This window comes from Melopsittacus undulatus, chromosome Z (genome assembly GCF_012275295.1).
Source record: "Melopsittacus undulatus isolate bMelUnd1 chromosome Z, bMelUnd1.mat.Z, whole genome shotgun sequence".
NCBI classification, from domain to species: Eukaryota; Metazoa; Chordata; class Aves; order Psittaciformes; family Psittaculidae; genus Melopsittacus; species Melopsittacus undulatus.
In genome coordinates, this window is record NC_047557.1 from 84517387 (window position 1) to 84537732 (window position 20346).

The window sequence follows — 20346 nt, forward strand, 5'->3', positions numbered from 1 at the left end:
TTACAATGCCTGGAATAAAGCATTGCATCCATGTGTCAATGTGAATGCACAGGGTTAGCCATGCTCTGCTTTAAATGCGCTGGTGTTACTGCACATACTATCATCTCTTCTGTCCCATCAATCTTGGTGAGTCAGCCTTCAGCCTATTTACATCTGAAAGAAGATTTAAACTGACATAAAGTATACGCTGTCAATCCATGAATTATTACTAGTGTTGATACATGCTAATTATATACTGAGTAATCATACTAGAAAACGTGGAACAGCTTGTGCTATTTTTAGTAAAACAGATAAAATTACTTTGTGTTCATTTACTGGCACTGTAGCCACCCCTTTCTGCTGTATTTATAGATAAAAAACATTGGTGAAGGTAATCAGTTGGGATGTGCACTCTAAGAGGCTAAGCCCAAACTGGCCTGTGCTGTCCCTGGGCAATGTGTGTAGATCACTGTGTGATCACAGCTCCTTTTTGTGCTTGGGCGGGTGTGGGTTACCAACCACAGGCCAGAGCTTCTGCTTCACTGCTGAGTTTAGAATACTTGTGTACATTAACATGTACTTCCGCAGAGAAGTAAAAGACCCTGTAAACAGAGCTGCAAGCACGAGATAGATAGACATCTTTTCAGTAGCACTAGTATCATTGAGATGAGAGAGAGCTTTTAAGGCTTGACTCAGCTGCCCCATTCCCAAAGGCATTTCCCTCAGCTCTGCTGGTTCGGCTGAGATTTGGCATATTATGTAGAGTAACAGGAATTTTACATCTATTTCTGACACAATTCAACTGCATCTTCTCTATGGTAATATCTTTCAGGAATGGCAATTACTGTTTATGATGTGCTCTCTGAATAGTGATTTCTGGAGTAATTTCACAGAATAACCTTCTGATCATCTGATTGAAACAATGAAAAATGTGAACAGGAGATCACTAGTTATTGTGCAAACTGGCACACTGTCAGCACTGGTGGTTGTTCATTACATGTGTATGTGCTCACTGCTGCTGGCTCTCAGTTGAGCCTCAAACTCTTCTCATTGCTTTGGAATCACCACTTCTCTAGGGCAAATATTACATGTCCTATGGCACAACTGCGCACAGCAAATGCAGAATTTCTTCCACCCTATGATTGGGTCTGCATTTTAAATAAATGACAATGTATTTGCATTCTTTTTATTTATTCGAACACTATGACTTAAGAGCCTAAATGCGAGTTTTTCCCTTTATTTCTGCAAGTAGCACTGCAATCATAACTTACAAAAATGTTTAAAATACAAAATGTACATGAAATTACAATACAAGGCTCTGTAAACATCTAGAACTTACTTAATCTTTATTGTCCCACATTTTTAAATATAAAACTTTAATTTGAATGATTTCTGAACCTCAAGGAACGACATCCATTATGAATATCAAAAATAGAGTTTCAAAGCTTTGTTTGTATAAGAACAAAACTGCGATGTTATTTTCATTCTTTGGTTTAAAAAGGATGGCAGTTCCCCTGATAACATGTAAGTAAGTTTTACTACAGAAATTCAGATTCGTGGTGATTTCAGAAATCACCCCTTCACCCGCCTGGATGAATATATTACCCCCTTTTTGTTTTTAACATTAACCTTTTACCCTCCTTATAGAAAAGCTACTTCATCATTAAGGCTTTCCTTCAAGATAATCTAAATTATTAAAAACTTTTGAAAAAGTATTCAGGGAGAAGAAAGGACTTAAGGGTAAGGAAGTGGATGCCAACAAAATATCAGCAGTTGTCGGGTTCTGTGGTTTAATTCAATTTGCATAGTCCAATAGAGATTGTGTGCTTTTTATATCACTAAAATTATACAAGATTAACAGTCTTTACCTATGTTATCACACAAGCTAAAATAAAATTAAGACCCTTATACTGAAGCTTTTACAAGGCAAATACAAAACTGCTTTAGTATCCAAAGCTATATTTTTTTTATTTCATTTTTAAATAGGAAAGCATCTCTATGTCTACAGGCATCAAGGTATTTAAAGGCGTCAGAAAATTTAGTGCATAGTAACTCCGGATTGTTTGGGCTCCCATATTTTAGGTACAGCGTGAATTCCAGCTACTTGGAGAACTTGCAATAAGTCTGTACCAGCAGGATTAAGGAGCATAAATCCCATACAGTATGAAAAGTTGTTCAGTTAGAATTCTCCTACAAACAACGGTTAATGCAAAAGACCCAACACACGAATGTAAATTGGAACATGCCTTGCCACCAGCACACAGTCCAAAAACAATTACATTGATTACAGTGTTGTGTGGTTTGTTTTGAAGGTGTTAAAAACATAAGTAGATGTATTTCTAAGCATGTGAATCCTTCTCTAGGATCTTAAACATAAATGAGTAGAGGACAGAGTAAAGCACCACCGCTGAGGGACAACTAAAATATCACACTTTTCAGATTACAACCCTGCCCATTTTTTCTTGCAAATTTAAAGATTTGCACCATTGATCAATATATTCACGAAACAGATGTTCAAGATTCCCAGCACGCACATAGTGGCCTTGCATTAAGTTGTCTGCAATTGCTGTGAAACATTAAGATAGTAGCCTTAGGCTGCACTCTTAAAAGAAAGTATATAATAAAGAGTTATAATTTCACCCACTTAATACATGGTCTTCTAAAAAGTTCATGATTCTGTTTATTAGAAAGATGCAGTTACAGCTACTTTAATGGTATTGCTTGGGTGCTAACTTAAATGTAGGTGTAATGTTGTGCCTGCAAAAGGCTCAATGAAAGTTTCCATGTGACCATCTGCCAAAACGCAACAGCAGTTGAATCCATGTTTGCTCTCACAGGTATTAGAATGCAGTTCTAGTATTCACTTTAAGACCATTTTACTGACATTTTAAGAATCTCTGTGAAATTTTCAACAGAAAGAGTCATCTGCTCCATGTGTTAAACCACTAAAAGGTCCACAATTGTCTGAACTAGTTTCAATGCAAATACACTTTCTATGTTTGGAAGGTTTTGAGTGTGTTTTGTCTTAATTTTCATTAGAGCATCATGGCTCACCCAAATGGGGAACTAGAACTAACACCCTTGGTATTTGGATGTTCAGTGCATTTCTAATCTTACTTTGCCATGATTGCTGTACCCTGTGTGTTCCATGTCAGGAAGCTTAGTAAATGACAGTGGCTTCTGAAGGACAGAAACATCTGTGGGCTGCATGGGCAGTTTCAGATCCTCTCCTAGGTTTCTAATCATAGAGGCCTGAGATTTTTAATAACTATGTAAAAAGATTGTTTCAGGTGCATCAGATTATGCATGTAAGGGAAATGCACCCTTTGAGCACATGACAAAGTTTACTGCTGCTATGAATTTTGTGTATTTCTTTGGTAGCTTCTGCTTTTCACATTCACAATTAAACAAGAGTGAAATTACACTCCGTAATCCCTAATTCACAGTAAATTACTTTTTAGCAAACTGATGTTTATAAACAGCTTAAATTTAAGGAACTGTAACTCTGTCATCTCCTCGGCACTTCCAAGTGGCAGAGTCAGGCATACAGCATATAAAAGATGGAGATGAGATCAAACCATTTATTGCATGGAAAACTTGAATGCCACTGAATTGGTGATTTCAAAACTGCATTTTGCAGGGGTAACAGGAACACCTAGATCCTCAGCAAATATTGAAATTTCTCCTGTATCATGGCTTTGATGTTGCTGTTCTTTAATCTAAAATCCTACTGCTTAAACTTGATTACAAATGTAACTAAGAAAAAGCTATTTCAAGAAGGAGCCTGTGCTAATAAAGAACAGGAAGATTATCCACAAAGTTATAAAAGTTCAATTTTGGAATGTCGTTTCTATCCCAACACTTCCATGATGGAATGGTCTTTTTGCAGCCTATCAAGTAACATTTTCAGTTTATAAACAGTGCAGATCTACATTTGGCTTTGCTTCCTATGAATCTAAGAAAGAAAACACTACAGTATTTGCATACACAATGGCTTCTGTGGCATTGGCTTTAGATGACAGGTATGATTTGCCACTGGAAGATTGTAGTAAAAAAAAATTAAACAATAGAAGCTTTAAAGGCTTTCAAAAATGACAGAAAGGTGTTACAAATCATCAGTTACAAACTATACTACCTCTAAGGGAAAGCAGCACACTGAAGATGTGTATTAAATCTTTGTCCCCATTCAGTACTGTGAATAATATAAGAGCAAACTAACATCCCCACACATCTGAAGCACTTACAATATAAAAGTATTCTATTTAAATGCAAAAAGCAAAGCGCGTTTATAACTTTAAAAGAGTTAAAATATCTGGTGTAGATTCTGTGTGTCCATTTTAAGAAGTCTCTTATACAGCATTTGAGGAACTGTAATTAAAATGCTCTGTCTCTACATCAAAAATGTAACCCACTAAAAGGGTTTTGCAAGGATCCACTGTTCCAGTTCATAAAGGCCACAGAGTTGGAAGCACAGTAAGTCTAAAAAGGAAAAGGACGAAGAAATATCCAGAGAAACTGTAATGTTTTCATGGACGTTTAGTTGCAAGCTTATCCATTACTGGATTCCATCAGTTATTCTTGCCTCCAGAGATCCAGGACATGTACGTGCAGACTGGCTGGCCACTGCTGTTCCATGTGACACTGAGATCTGTGACATATCTCTTCCTATAATCTCATTCACTAGAAAAAAAAAAGGAAAAAAAAATCAACTGTTTTTCTGTTTTCCAAAAGGCAGTATTCATCAGTGTGTCTCTTTTAAAAAGAAATATTTTAGAGCTAAGCCTTGATGCAGTTAAGTAACAGAGGATTAATCATACAATCATAGAATAGTTAGGGCTGGAAAGGACCTTAAGATCATCTAGTTCCAACCCCCCTGCCATAGGCAGGGACATCTCACACTAAACCATATCACCCAAGGCTTCATCCAACCTGGCCTTGAACACTGCCAGGGATGGAGCATTCGCTACCTCCCTGGGCAACCCATTCCAGCACCTCACCACCCTCACAGTAAAGAATTTCTTCCTTATATCCAATCTAAATCTCCCCTGTTTAAGTTTCAACCCATTACCCCTTGTCCTATCACTACAGTCCCTAATGAATAGTTCCTCACCAGCAACCCTGTAGGCCCCCTTCAGATACTGGAAGGCAGCTATGAGGTCTCCACGCAGCCTTCTCTTCTCCAGGCTGAACAGCCCCAACTTTCTCAGCCTGTCTTCATATGGGAGGTGCTCCAGCCCCTGATCATCCTCGTGGCCCCCTCTGGACTTGTTCTAACAGTTCCATGTCCTTTTTGTGTTGAGGACACCAGAACTGCACACAATACTCCAAGTGAGGTCTCACAAGAGCAGAGGGGCAGGATTAATGAGGAACTTAATTTCAGTAACAGTTGAGCAAGAGAGGGGGAGAAAATCCAGTTTTCTCTTAGTATCACACTTTGCACATACCATAATCCATGTTGGAAAATCCCTAAAACACTTGAAAAACATACATAAGCACATACATATTCATGACAATGAGGTAACTGAAAGGCACAGCACAGGTGTCTCCAGACAACTCCTCCTGTTCAAGGGTGTTACAGACACTACAAATAACTCCAGTAATTCTTGGCTCTTTCAAGCTACTTACAGAACCTCCTCAGAACTTGGATTTGGTTTGATAGAATATTCTTTTAATACTAAATACCTACTTAATTAGCAAGATCTCTGGATACTTCAATTTCTGAAACTGCAGTAATAAAATCTTCGTTATCAGTCAACTTTTCTTTAGTGAAGAATTAAGATTGACTAATAGCAGGTCACATCAGGTTATGTGTCTATGTATGTGCGTCAAATTCAGCAGACATCAGTCAAATGTTACTATTTACAAGTGAGGGACAGCTGGTGAATATGACAAAGCAGCTCTTAAGTTATTAACAAAAGGAAATTTTGAAGTGGTATGCTAAAGCCTGGGTAATTGATTGGCATCCAATTGACTTTAGAAGATGACAAAACCAATTACTTTAATGGATATGCAGAAATGGTTTACATGGGTGACATGGTTTAGTGTGAGGTGTTCCATCCCATGGCAGGGGGGTTGGAACTAGATGATCTTAAGGTCCTTTCCAGCCCTAACTGTTCTATGATTCTAAATACAGGGATATAAATATCCATTTTACGAAATGGGCAATGGTAAGTTTAAGAAAAGAGACTAATATTTTAAGTGAAGATGAAAAAAAATCACATTAAATAGTAATGACAAATTTCAGATAAATATTAGATGATAACCAAAATAGAAATTATTTAATAGAAGAGGCAGTCAATCCTGTTGCTTTCCACGACTGTGTGGCAGTAGGTGTACAGTATCTTTTATACAGCAGGACTATGAATTACAGTAATAAAAGAAACACCCTAATACAGTTTGGACCTTCTATAAACAGGCACTTAATGGATCCTTTTGTTGAGTAAAGACTATTCCTTGTAAAATAAGAACTTCTGTTGTGCTAGTAAGCTGCTTCTGTTTAAAATCTTAGCAGAATTTGAACCTAGGCTTTCACTCTTTTGTTCTCCATTGGGTAGCTTTACAGAACAATACTGATATACTTCACCACCCTTCTTAATGCTTCCTTCATTTCCCATAGCAGGATTTAGTTTCCTACTAACCATTTCGGCTTCGTAGAAGCAAAATTAACAGAAATTAATCTAAATTAATTAAACAAGAAATCTAAAATCTAATTAAAATCTAAATCTAATTAAAGTTAATCTAAAGGTAGTAGTGTCAATTGCTCTTAATGTTTATAGAGTATTCAACAGTCTGCGCTTCACCCATTGTTGCAGCACTAGCATAAGTGGGTTTGAAAGAAAATGTAGTAAATACTGTGAATGCTCTGAAGTATGTATAATGTACATAAAATCCAACTCTGGTACCAAGGTTTCTCTATATTCTTTTAAAGCTTTAAAACCACCTTATGTCATACAACTGCATGTAACCATGGAAGAGGTACTTGTTATCTAAAGGTCAATCAATGGCAATGGTGTTATCTTGCATGAGTGGAAGGACAGCTTGTTAAAAATGCACATTATTGCAGCCCAAAGGCTCAGAGGGTTCAGATGAGCTATGCAGTAACCAAATCCCTTGAGCACCACAAGACTTAAAGTCTATTGGGCTTCAAAAAGTCTTTCATTCAATGAACTTAATTGTTACTATGATACTGAAAATTGTGTGACTGCAGATATGATACTCTTTCAAGTATTTTTATTATGCTAACACAAAGCATACACAAACAGCTGTTAAAAACCAGGACTTTTTATTTTTTTAAACAGAATTTAGATATTCACTTACAAGAACTATGTTCCATTGGTTCCTATTGGGCACTCTTATTTTGCTCTAACCACAGGACTTCTCACAGCTATTATCTACTCTGTGTGACCAAACCGTTGCTTTGTGCAAGTTAAATATTGCAGCTGTTCAGTACTACTAAAACTTTGATGAGTGGTACAATAAAAAACAACATTAAATAAAACCACTTTCTATATTTTGTAATTGTATGGTTACTCCCTTTAGGTTTTGATAGGTGAGCATGTATCTGTACTGGCAATGTCAGGGCAAACTGGTCTACACTGTTGTAATGCTTTGTAGTTTCCATAGGCAAGAATGTTTAACTGATCAGCACATAGCCACGTGGTGGTAAACCCTCCTTACATCAGGTTACACTGGGAATACAATAGCTGCTCATGTGCTGTTTTATTTGCCAAAGCTCTGCGTAATCCATTATGGAGAGTATGACATTAAAGTCAGAAGTTAGTCTGTGTCGTGTTGTTTTGTTTTTAAAATAATTGCCGGTTTGTTTGCAAGAAGCTTAGTGCAATGGCTCTGTCCCATTTTTCCTTTTGGAGCTGGAAGAACCTTTTTCAGGCAACATTTTTAGCATGTGGCCAATACAGATTTATCAGGTTTATTTGGATTTATATTAGAAACATTACCACCTGTAAAGGAAATGCAATACCTGGCCTTCTTCCCAACAGAAATTCTAGTGATTTACTTCCCACAGTGATTTTGTAAGGATTGCTCATTTGTAAACCCAACCAGTATTCCAGTGAGAAATTGTTGATTTTATAATTTGAATGGGTATCTCACTGGGTGTTTGTCAGATCACCATACAGGCCTAAATAAAAGGCCACAGTCCTTTTTCTGCTGTGTCTGGCAGAGTTGTTTTTCCACTTTTCACAGACCATAGCTGCCTGCCTAACACACCTCCTTATGGTATACCTTTCAAGTGTGCCCATTTCAGCTGTCTGGAAGTCTGTAAGTAACAAACGGATGAGGGAAGCCTGCAGACTTGGGAAGGCTATACATTGATTTAGATTATGTACAGATAATGATAAAAGGGCTTCAAGAAAGCCCTGCCTTCAGAAGGCAGCAGCTGAGATTAAAGCACTCCAACCTTTGAGAAGCAGCAGCCTGGCTCCTGGGCAGGGCAGTGCTGGGCACTGCAGTGACAGGCTGGGGGCAAGGGCCGGCTGCCCAACAGGCTGTGCCCAACATGTCTGGGAGGTATGGAAGAGATGAGAGAGAACCTATGGAGTCCTAAGCTAGCATGCAGGCTAGCAGATGGAGAACAGGTGTTTAAACCAGGAGAGCAGCTTTTCCAGGGAAAGCTGGTTTTTGCAGCCTGAGAAGACAATTCTAAAGAAGCCATATTTACCAAAATTAAGCAGCCTGGAAGTCCTTTGGAACAGCTCTCTGAAGGGCTGTACAACTTGGCTTTAAGGCAGCAAATCTTGACATGCCTCTATGTATCTAATTGGGAAACATTTAGCTTTATATGAAGGACATCCCATGTTTACCAGCATTGGCATAATTAATTTGTCTTTCTGACTGTGGAGTAGCGTAAATAAAAGAAGTTTAAAATGTAAATCATGTAGTCAGTAAGAAGCGTTTAAATCCTGCATAGCAATGTACAAGACTGAAGATGAAGCCATACCTATCATGTTTTCCTTTTTGTATTCATTTGTGATGGAGAAAAATCATATTTGTTTAAAGACTTAGATAAAAATCCAAAGGTTAGCAATTGAATGTAGGATACATTACTTTCTTCCACAAAGGATCAGTCACAGAAGATTTAGCGGTCTGAGATTAATGCTGAAAACTTATGAGCATAAACACAAGTTTTTATAATGTTGTCTAATAAAATTCAAGGTTTTAGGTGACAAACTGGGAGAGGAAGTCAACTGCAGCAGTCCTGAGCAAGGACAGAGCTCAGGCTATACCAATAATGTGTTAGAAGCAAAAGAAAATTTCTAATCTATACTTCCAGAAGAACATTTATCTCACCTTTTCTATTTTCAGCTGTGGGGTGCCTGGGCTATGCTGTCCTAGAAATAGTTAGAAAGATTTCATATGTCTTTTTGTTTAACCTTAAAAGCCATTCGGTTAGCAACTAGATACTGGGAAACTAAGATGCATGGTGCTTTCAATACCTGCCCCTATTTTTTTATAGCATTTCCTTTCCCTCTTCAGCACAAGTTTCTAGGGGAAGGCTGCAGAGCTTGTTTGGGATTCAGGAACACATACCTCAAGCATGTTGTTAAAGTTCTGTATGGTCTGCCTCCCAGGTTAATTTGTGTTTATTGTGTAATTTATTCTTCTGTTGCCTCTTCAAAGCGAGCTGATCTCATGGGACTTAAGATGGAGGTTAACAGTTAGTTATGTGGGAAGGACTCTGACTCCTTCAGTCTACTGCCTTTTTCCTGCCCCAGATTAAATTAGTGCCTGTTGGGTATGCTTAGTGCTAGGGGGTCTGAGTGCTAACTACATGCACCCTGGAGCTCTGCTGTCAAGAGATGAGGATCCAGAAATATGTTACACACTAAATTTTATACACCTACAATTGTTTTGGATGGTAAGTGTAAAGTGAGTGGACAACATAAAAAATGTTATCAAATGTTTTACATAGTAACAGAGGCCAGGTTGCTAATCTTGAAATAATGACTGGATCACAGCAAGAAACAGAGGGGTGGCACAAACAATATTGCATAGAGTTGTGGCAGATCCCTCCACAAAACTGGTAACTGCACTTCGAGAACCTGTTTGTCAGAAATGGCATGGATCAAACAGCAAACAGCAATACAGGGGTGTTTTACTATTTTACTCATGGGACTGTGAAATGGAAATTATTTTAACAACTTTCTTCTGTCTCTTTAACTGACTTCTCTGGCAGTTATGCCAAATTTGAGATTGTCAGATGTTACTTTATTTGCAATAGGTTTACCATTTTCTTCCCAGTGTTTACACATTGTGTAAGCTGGCTGGCAAATTTATACCAATAGTTAAAAATAGATTGTGCAGAACAGAAATGAACATGGTGAGAGAAAATCTTCTGCTACAGCCAGATTAGATTTGACCTGTCAATACTACTGACACTGCAGTTTTATATTGCAAACAGATTTTCTGTGGTGCTTCTCTTTTGATTTGTTCTTACTCTTCTGTGCTGTACTGAAAAGCCCTGGAGGTCAGCCAGAGGCTGAAGCCCCTATAACCTCTCAGAAAAATGAAGCAGCACATTAACATCAGTACCAGCAGAAGAACAGAGTAAAGATAATCAGCTCCAACTTTTGGACCTGGTGTCAAGCTTGTAAAATAGGAGCAACCACCAATTCTGCTTGACTGGATTGTTCCCACTGTTTTGATTTCACATAGTGTTCTGTTTGCTTTTTACGTCCTCACTGACTGCAGACACCCAGCTGGCAGAGCTTGATAGAAAGCTGGGTCACAGCTCTTTGGAGGCCTCCCCCTCTCTCCTTGTCCTCAAAGCCAGGGGCTTTGCTTCTTGGTCACTGAAAGCTCTCTTGGGGCAGCTGACAGTTACTGTTCCACCTATTTGCTCCATGAACAGCCAGACTGGTCATGAAGATCGCTTAAAACTTGCAATTTGCAATCTAGAGTTTTAAGATAAACTAAAATTAGGTAGAACAGTTCAGACATTTGTGCAATGAGCAACACACAGAGCTAAGAGTAGTGATCTTATCAGCTGTTCTGAGATGCATCCTGTGGGCAATACTGACCAGTGACACCTACAAAAGTTATTCATGTTAGCTGATTCGGACAAAACAAAGCTCTTGTGTTATGAAGCATCACAGTATCATGAAAGCTGGTTCTTTATATAAGAAGTTGCTGAGTGTTTCAGATACATTTAAAAAAACCCAACAAATCTAGAGTAGCAAGTTCTTAAAAGAGGTACTGGTGCTTTGATATGTTTGTAAAATCTATGCTTTTTTCCCACTGGTCAATTCTACAGTGCCACCTGAATTTATTCCCTCAGTGTGAGACCAATCCACAATCTGTTAGTCAACTTGTACACCTGTTCTGTCTCACTGAATATTTTACAGTAGGATAAAAAAACAACAAGATGCAGCGTGATCTCTAAGATAAGTGTTTGAAGTTCTAACATAAAAAATAAAGGCTTTATCTTTTTAAATCCAGTATTTTTAAATACGAGCATACTTCTAAATTGCTCAGTACTTAACTCCCGCTATCTCTAAGGATGCTAAGAGAAAAGTATTTTATACTTTTTTGTACTTCCACAAAGGAAAATATAAGCAACTCCTGAACCTGCAGGCCCTTCTGGGAATGGCAGAAGTAACCTCTTTTCCCTTGCAGGATCTGGTAATCCATAATCAGTATTTATACTTTCTACTGGACATAGGCAGTTATGACGCATTTTAGTTTTTTGTTGGTCAAAATTACTGCCTGAAAACCACCATGGAGAACTACAATAAAACCAGTTCAGACTACAAATCATTAGGTATGTAACTGGCAAGAGTAGACACCTAATGAAAACACATCATGATGTGTCTGGAACTTCTCCAGGTTGTTCCACTAGCCTCCAAAATGTGCTTGTTCTAGGGAATTCCTGAGCTAGACAACAGTATCTTTGGCACAGAATGGATCCAGTCGGATTTTTCTTCCTGGGGTCTTTCAGGTCTGTGCAAAATTATGTCACCTGCAACGTTCTGAGACAGTAAATTCCAAAGTTTAACTAGGGATTGCTGTAGTGATGCTTTGTATGTGTTGAGCTTGCTGCATGATTATGTGGTAGACACTTCTATTATTTTCTTTCCCAAGAAGAACTTTACATTACCTTTTCCCATGCTACCCATTAGCTTTATTATACTTGGCATATTCTCATTCATTTTTCTGGGTGCAGGGTCCTAGTGTGTTCAACATAACTTCTGTACCAAACCTTTGCCTGTGCTAGGTGTCCTTAACTAAAGCACTCCACAGCACAACATGTGTGCATCTAATGCTTTTGCACATCAGGGGCAAGATGCAGGCATATAACACAGCTATATAGTAGCATTTGTTCATTCTCTGCTTCCTAAATATTCCTAGTATTTATTTACCCTTCTGAAACTGCTTTCAACACTACTCAGCAAGCTTTCATAGAATTGTGTGTTTTAAATTCAAGACAGCTTTAAATGAGAACAGTTCACGGAACTCATCACTGCAGGGGTTTTTCCTTCTCTCACCCTAATTTCCACTCCTTTAACTAACCAATTTTCTTTAATCATCAGGTCTTCCTATAGAGGTTTCCAGATAGTTTTTTTTTTCACTTCTTTCAACATCTGAGCAGCAGTAGTGTCACATTTAACAACTTCCAGTCCCTTGGCTTTAAGCAAGAGGTTATACATTACAGTTAATAGGTTTGACTGTTGCTTACTCAGCTGCTGTCTGGCACATCAGCTAGCTGAGAGGAACTGTCACTGTCTGTTGATGTGTTTGTTCTGAAACTTTTTTACTGACACTTAAAGGGTGGCTACAAAGCAGATGAAGATTCCTTTTTCACAAGGAGTCATATGGAAAAGAGTTGGGTAATGGGCACAAGTTACTCCTGAGGACATTCCAATTAGATACAAGAGTAAAATTTTTCACACTGAGAACAACCAGTCACTGGAATAATCTCCCCGAGGAAATGGTGGATTCCTCAACATTGGACATTGAATGTTTGGCTGGACAGGCTGCTGGGACATACAGTCTAAGTGTCTAGGCCATGCTTTGCCTAGTAAGGCTGGACCAGATGATCCCTTAAGTCCCTTCCAACCTGGGATTCTATGACTTCAACTTGACAGATCCTGCAACACGTCCCTTTTTCAAAGGACTTTGGCATGAGCATCTCTAGTTCCTCAACTCTGAACATCAATACAAAAACCTTTCTAAGTTGATCTATCTAATTTTAAGTGAATTACTGATTTGTCATCTATCGGACAGGTTCACCTAGTAATTTTCATGTTTAACCTAGTTATCTTCATATTCTCTTCTGTTCTCTAAATTTGGAAGTAGTTTGTAGTCTCTCCCTGTGCAGAGTAGTTGTACACTTAATCTGAAACCTCATAAATAGTTCTCATACTGCTCACAACTACTTTACCTTTTTGACCACCTGTTTTTTCTTAGGTAAATTTTATTGTTTTCCTACAGTTCCCTTTCTGAAGGGGAAGCTGAAACTGCTACCAAACAAAGGAAGATTTTTATTTTTTAAATTTTTTATTTTTTAAGCAGTTCCTGTATGCTCCTTTGGATTAAATAAAGAGATGTTTCCCCTTGTGGGTTCTTCTCATGACTTAGTGCTCCATGAAGAAGTCATCACACTTACCAGTTCTATAATGGATGACTCAAATATTCCATTAGTGTATTTCCTGTCTCCAGATTGGCTGATCTCTTCTCACACATGATAGTTACAGTTGCTCTCCAGCTCAGCAGTATAATATAGAAGCTATGCTCATCCTAGTTTAAACCTGTAAGCTGAATCTGTAAGCATTCTGTACTAGTTGATACAGTCAGCTTGTCTGTTTGTTGCTAAGCATTCTTCAAGGTACAGAACCATTCTACTAACATTCCCAAGTGAACACATCTCTTGCGTTAGTACCACACTATCTTATTTTTCTTACATAAATATCTAAAATATTTTAATAGTGCCATGTGTCTCAACTGTGTTTCTCAGATACTAGCAGTTATGTGCAAGCACATTTCCCTTTGGGTCTGATCTTTTGTGTGCTCTTTTGAAAAGGGACCTGTGGGTGTAAATTTTCTAACTCTGAATTTGGCGGTTGCCAACCTGTGTGTCACTCTTTAGCTGAGGATGCTGGTATTTGTGGGTTATTTTATTATTAAATTTTCATTTTTCAAGAACAACTGGTCTTCAACAATTATACTCTATCTACCAGATCCTGAGTTGCACAGGACATAGCCTAGAACACTGCTATCTTACTAATTGATTTGCTGTTTCAACATGTAGAAATGTCAGCTAGTTTTGCCATTCTGAATAGTAGCTACTTGCCTTACCAGTAACATTTTGGTATGTAGGGAAAGCAGAACAATGTCACTTTTTTGAAAGGTGTTAAAAGACCAACATGGTGATTTCAGTTTCATGGGCAAACTCCTTTCACTCCTTTCCAAAGATCAGTCTACACACCCCCTGCATGAGAGTTTTATAAAGACTACACACAGAGCTTGGTTACCTTCCTGGTAACAATCCCAAAGACTGTACACTTGCAGGTATTCCTGTTTAAAAATCTATGGGGAAAGTAAATTGTGTTACATTTTCTTACGTATGGTGGGGAGAAAAAGGGTCAGTATAGTTCTTTGGCATTTTAGGCATGTTTGTAATGAAGTGAAAAACACTTAAGAAGAATGAGTATAAACACAAACACGACCAATATACCATGCATCAATTTCTAATATCATTATTTAAGAGTCACATTGCATAATTATCTCGTTTATATGTGAAATGTGAAGCTGAAAGCATCTTAAAATAAACCCAGACAATCCTTCCCATTTAAGCACACATTCAACTAGGAATCTATTTATGAGTCTGTATCCCAGGTGTTTGGATTGGCAGTGCACAACACTGTATTCCATCTACTTAAATTGACACTGCTTCCTCTTCTTGAAAAAGGGGAAGCATTCTGAATTTCTCACAGTTAACTGATCTGACCACTCTACAGCCTTGCACATATCTGGCTTAAGATTTTCATATCCTCTTCTGCAGTTGTACTAGATCCTACAGCACTCAGGAAGTTTTGCTGCAGCTATGTATACTTTTAGTGGGGATTTTTACCGAGTAAGCGTACACCTGGTTCATAGCTTCTGAATTTCCAACTATTTCAGAATACACAGGTGTGTGATTATGGCAATACTTAAGTATTACATAGCAATGGTCACTTGTAGATTTTAAGACCAATAAAACACTTTCCCCTTTCTTTCGTGCTCCAATTTAAAGCATTGAAGCATTTCAGTAAGTAGACTCACCCTCTAGATTTTCCACATACGAGTTGGACATGAGTGCTGAATGTTGAGTCCATTTCTCTGTTGAACCTGATGGCTGGTATTCCAGGTCAGAGATAAAACTGTCTGTGTCAGAGAAGAAGACAGACATAACTACTGACTGGACTAAACCAAGATGTTACAGTTCACTCAACCAGGAAGTGACTTTCAATTTTCTTTTAATAGGACTAACTTTAAATATCCACTTTCATTCACAACTACTACATATGTTGACATAAGTAACTATTTACAAATTATCAGAGTGCCTATTAAAAACAATATAACTTATCTCATATATATAGTTACTTTTCAGTTAGCAGCCAGAGCCATAAATGTAATGGTTAATATTTTCTGGATGTCTGCCTAGCTGTATCATGATGAATTTTATGCTACATAAATTTCATTTTAGTATGTGTGTTAGTTTAGAACATTCCTTCTGCAATTTTCTCAAGCTGTTTTACTTACTGTGGTCAAATTAAAAGTGCTGATGTCCTTTGACAGCACCTCCACTGAACAAGGCAGGCAAAAGAGTACTAGCAAATAACACTTTTATGTTTCCTATCCTTTCACCAGAGGAAACCTGGTTGCTACAAAATGTTAGCTTCCCCCCTACTTGTCAGGCTGTCTGCACATTTTGCCCCAGGTACTGATCTGCAGTCAGGCCGCACAGGCTGAAGTGTTGGAAACCTAAGCATCATCTTGGTAGAGGTAGCTCTGGCAGACCAAGGCAATGTGAGAAACCAGGGAGGAAGTGGAGAACTGTACTGCCTTCCACTGTTTTTCCTGGAGGAAAAATGAATGTAGACTACTGTATTTATTACTTTAACCAAGAGGCTTGTGTTTGTTCAGTTGTGATCAGTGACTACGCAGAGCATGCAACAGTATCCTGGGCTGGGTTTGGGTTTGAATTTTTTCCTTGCTGAAGAGAGAGCTGCACGTTTAGTACAACAGGTTTTAATACAATTAACAAAATTACTCCGAAAGCTGGCTAATTTGTGCTCTCTGGACAGAGCCATACATTTGCTTTGCTGGCATGATTTCTAAGCCCTGCTTACAGGTGACTCCTGACAGAATGAAAGAGTTTATTCTTATTCTTATTTCCTTATGAAATCCAAGTAGTTCAAATTACTTCTTTGGATGACTTATGCTTAATTGTTTAAAGTTACATGTATTTAAACAGGAAGTGGAAAGCATTATCTGGGTTTCAATGCAAATGTCACAGAATCATAGAATAGTTAGGGTTGGAAAGGACTTTAAGATCATCTAGTTTCAAACCCCCTACCATGGTATCCTGAGTTCAGCAGTAGCAGTCATTTTTTCTCCTGCTTAGTAGCTGGCGCAGTGCTGTGGCTTTCACTTTTGGCCTGGGAACAGCACTGATAACACTGATGTTTTTAGTTGCTGCTCAAATGTTTTACTCTGACCAAGGACTTTCTGAGCCTCATGGTCTGCCAGGGAGGAGGAGAAGCCAGGAGGAAGCAGAGACAGAACACCTAACCCAAACTAGCCAAAGAGATATTCCATACCACAGCACATTATGCCCAGGATGTAACTGAGAGCTACCCGGAAGGGCTGGTTCGCTGCTGGTTGGACTAGGTATTGGTTGGTGCTTGGTGGGACGGGGTGGACAAGTTATCGATCGGCGGGTGGTGAGGTGTTGTATTCTCTTCCCTTGTTATTTCCTTTAACATTATTATTATTGATAGTACCAGTAGTGATTTGTGTTATACCTTAGTTACTAAACTGTTCTTATCTCAACCCGTGGGAGCTGCATTCTTTTCGATTCTCCTCTCTGTCTCTCTGGGAGCAGACAGAGGGCAAGAAGGGAAGGGAGGGGGGTAGAGTGAGAGAGAGACTTCGTGGCTGACTTGTTTTAAACCACAGCACATGGGCAGGGAGACCTCACACTAAACCATATCATGCAAGACTCCATCCAACCTGGCCTTGAACACTGCCAGGGATGGAGCATTCACAGCCTCCCTGGGCAACCCATTCCAGCACCTCACCACCCTAACAGTAAAGAATTTCTTCTTTATATCCAATCTAAACTTCCCCTGTTTAAGTTTTAACCCATTACCCCTTGTCCTGTCACCACAGTCCCTAATGAATAGTCCCTCATCAGCACCCCTATAGCATCCCTTCAGATACTGGAAGGCTGCTATGAGATCTCCATGCAGCCTTCTCTTCTCCAGGCTGAACAGCCCCAACTTTCTCAGCCTGTCTTCATGTGGGAGGTGCTGCAGTCCCCTGATCCTCCTTGTGGCCCTCTTCTGGACTTGTTCTAACAGTACCATGTCTGTTTTTATGTTGAGGACACCAGAACTGCACACAAAACTCCAGGCGAGGTCTCGCAAGAGCAGAGTAGAGGGGCAGGATCACTTCCTTTGACCTGCTGGTCATGCTCCTTTTGAATACAGTTGGCTTTCTGGGCTACAAGTGCACACTGCAGCCAGGTCATGCTCATTTTCTCATCGACCAACACCCCCAAGTCCTTCTCCACAGGGCTGCTCTGAATCTCTTCTCTGCCCAAGCTGTAGCTGTGCCTGGGATTGCTCCGACCCAGGTGTAGGACCTTGCACTTGGCATGGTTAAAAACTTAATAAGGTTGGCATCAGCCCACCTCACAAGCGTGTCAAAGTCCCTCTGAATGGCATTCCTTCCCTCTAGCGTAACAACCGAACCACACAGCTTGGTTTCATTGGCAAACTTGCTGAGGGCACACTCAATCCCCCTGTCCATGACACCGACAAAGATGATGAACAAGACCAGTCCCAACACCGATCCCTGAGGGACACCACTCGTTACTGGTCTCCAGCTGGACACCGAGCCGTTGACCACAACTCTTTGAGTGCGGCCATCCAGCCAGTTCTTTATCCACCGAGTGGCCCACCTATCAAATTGATGTCTCTCCAATTTAGAGACAAGGATGTCATGTGGGACAGTGTTGAACACTTTGCATAAGTCCAGGTACATGGTATCCACTGCTCTAGCCCTGTCCATCAGTTCTTGTAGCCCCGTCATCGAAGGCCACCAAATTGTCCAGCCATTTGGAAACAAAGCAGTAGGTAAAGGACAAATTCTTGTCAAATAATAGGAGATTAAGAAAATAATGTTTTTTCCACCAACTATGATACAACCAGCAAGAAAGTGGTATTTAAATGAAGATCTAATGAATCCAGGGAGATGAGCAGAAAACTATCTTGGGATGAAACAAATCAACTTTTACCAGCAATCCTCCTTAAATCTCAGGCTTTCAAAGGAGCAGACAACCAACACTGACAAAAAGCCTCTAGACAGGGCAGTGGAGCTAATTAGCACTTGTAAGCAACAGCCTCTTCACCATAAAGTCTGTATAGCTTAGATGATAAGGATTATCTATTACTTTAGCAGAGAAATATGCTTTGAAACATTTCTTCTGATTGATTTTGTATATAGAAGGACTCTGAGTTTCTTGTAGATCCTAACGAGGCTGCTGACAGCACTGAGGTTTTGCTCTTACAAATCCCTGACAAAATGTATCATGCGTAACACGTCTCCAGCCAGCACCTTCTGCAGTGAAGCATGCACTGGCCTCAGGCACCCAATATTTGTTGTTTGTGAAACACGGTAAATAAAGCAACAGCCTTCTAAAAGCATGCAACATAGCATAAAGATTTTGTTCAACATGCACTGAAGTTACTAGAACTTGAGACACCAGATAAATACAAATTAAAAATACCTTTCTACCTCATCATTTCAGGAACATTTGAGAGATCTTTTTCACTTCCTTAAGCAATACCATAATGTGTTCTGTACCCAAAGAATATAACATTAAAATTAAAGCTACTACATTGAATTGGAAATTGAAAATTGACGTCCTGTAGATCTATTTAATTGGTCAAAAATACATGCTTTTATGAATCACCTCTTTGTCTTGGATTCTCCCTTAAAGAAAGAAAGGTTAAGAAAAAACTTTTATCACTCCATTATCTGCATTAGCTTTGGGTCAAAGCAGTAAGTCTAGTTAAAATTAAGAGTTCTACTATGGACACAGTCAGACCAAAAGGCTACTGCAGTCACACCTTTGGTTTTCAGGATCGGCTCCTACAGGAAACAATTAACTTCTTTTTAGCACTATTTGGATAAAAGCTTAGCTTTTCTATCCTTTACTACTACTGAACTGAAGCAGGATATGTGGGCAATGGGACTTGGCCTAAAAGATGTACTGGTTTTAGAAGAGTAGACTCCAAAATATTCTAGAATGCACAACTGTTTGCAGTGGCACTAGGGTTTTTAAATATGCTTTGCAAAAATAAGTTGGATGTGACTGTATGGCAGTTGATCATACCAACTGTCTAGGTTTCGTAGTATTGCTGCATCCAGCTTGGAGTTTGTGTGGTTTAGAGAACAGGTGAATGAATTGCTTTATTTGCAGGTAATGAGGATCAGTTATCCTCAAAGAACATCATGGCTAGACTGCAGTGCACACTTCCTTGGGGACAGGCCTTTGGTTTGTCAACTCCAGATGCAACTTTATCAGCCGGATTTGTGTGAAGAATCCCTGCAGCTACGTCACAGGCGTTAGTGCAGCATATTTAGCCTGGTTTTGACTCCACATGACCAGCAACTAGTACAGTGTCAACTTTCCCTAAAACAAAAAACCCAACAGGCGCTGCCAGGGTATAATTAACCCTCAGTGTTCTCTGCTGTGGAGCTGCCAGCTCATTCTTTTGGTCTGTGATCAAAACCAGTCATATGGCAGGCTGTGTTTGCAATGGCAAGGTATTGACGATGTGGTGGGCTACCTTGCCAGTTACCATCCCAAGCCACAGGACAGGGTTTCTTTGAGAATTTTCAGATTCAATTCCAGCTTGACCTAAAAGTACCTTTTTTTTTTTAATTGACTGATAAAATAAGTTTGAAAATGAAAATAAGTATGAAATGTTAGGAGAAGTGTAGTTTTCACAGAATCACAGAATCCCAAGGGTTGGAAGGGACCTCAAAAGATCATCTAGTCCAACCCCTCTGCAAGAGCAGGGTAACCTAGAGTACCTCACACAGGAACTTGTCCAGGCAGGCCTTGAATATCTCCAA

The 20346-nt window shown here is 39.2% G+C and overlaps 1 protein-coding gene across 3 annotated transcripts in view; it reads right to left on the reverse strand.

Moving 5' to 3' along the window:
• Nucleotides 1-1200: 1200 nt before the first annotated feature.
• Nucleotides 1201-20346, reverse strand: part of NFATC3 (nuclear factor of activated T cells 3) — a 75293-nt gene continuing 56147 nt past the window's right edge. For 2 of the 3 annotated variants that reach the window (XM_034072754.1, XM_005152235.3), the window contains 2 exons: nucleotides 15259-15360; nucleotides 1201-4659 (listed from right to left, as the gene is read on the reverse strand). In XM_034072754.1, the coding sequence (XP_033928645.1) occupies nucleotides 4535-4659; nucleotides 15259-15360 (227 nt within the window). In that variant the 3' untranslated portion in view covers nucleotides 1201-4534. The remainder of the gene's footprint in view (nucleotides 4660-15258; nucleotides 15361-20346) is intronic. The other variant, XM_034072753.1, reaches the window with a different exon arrangement.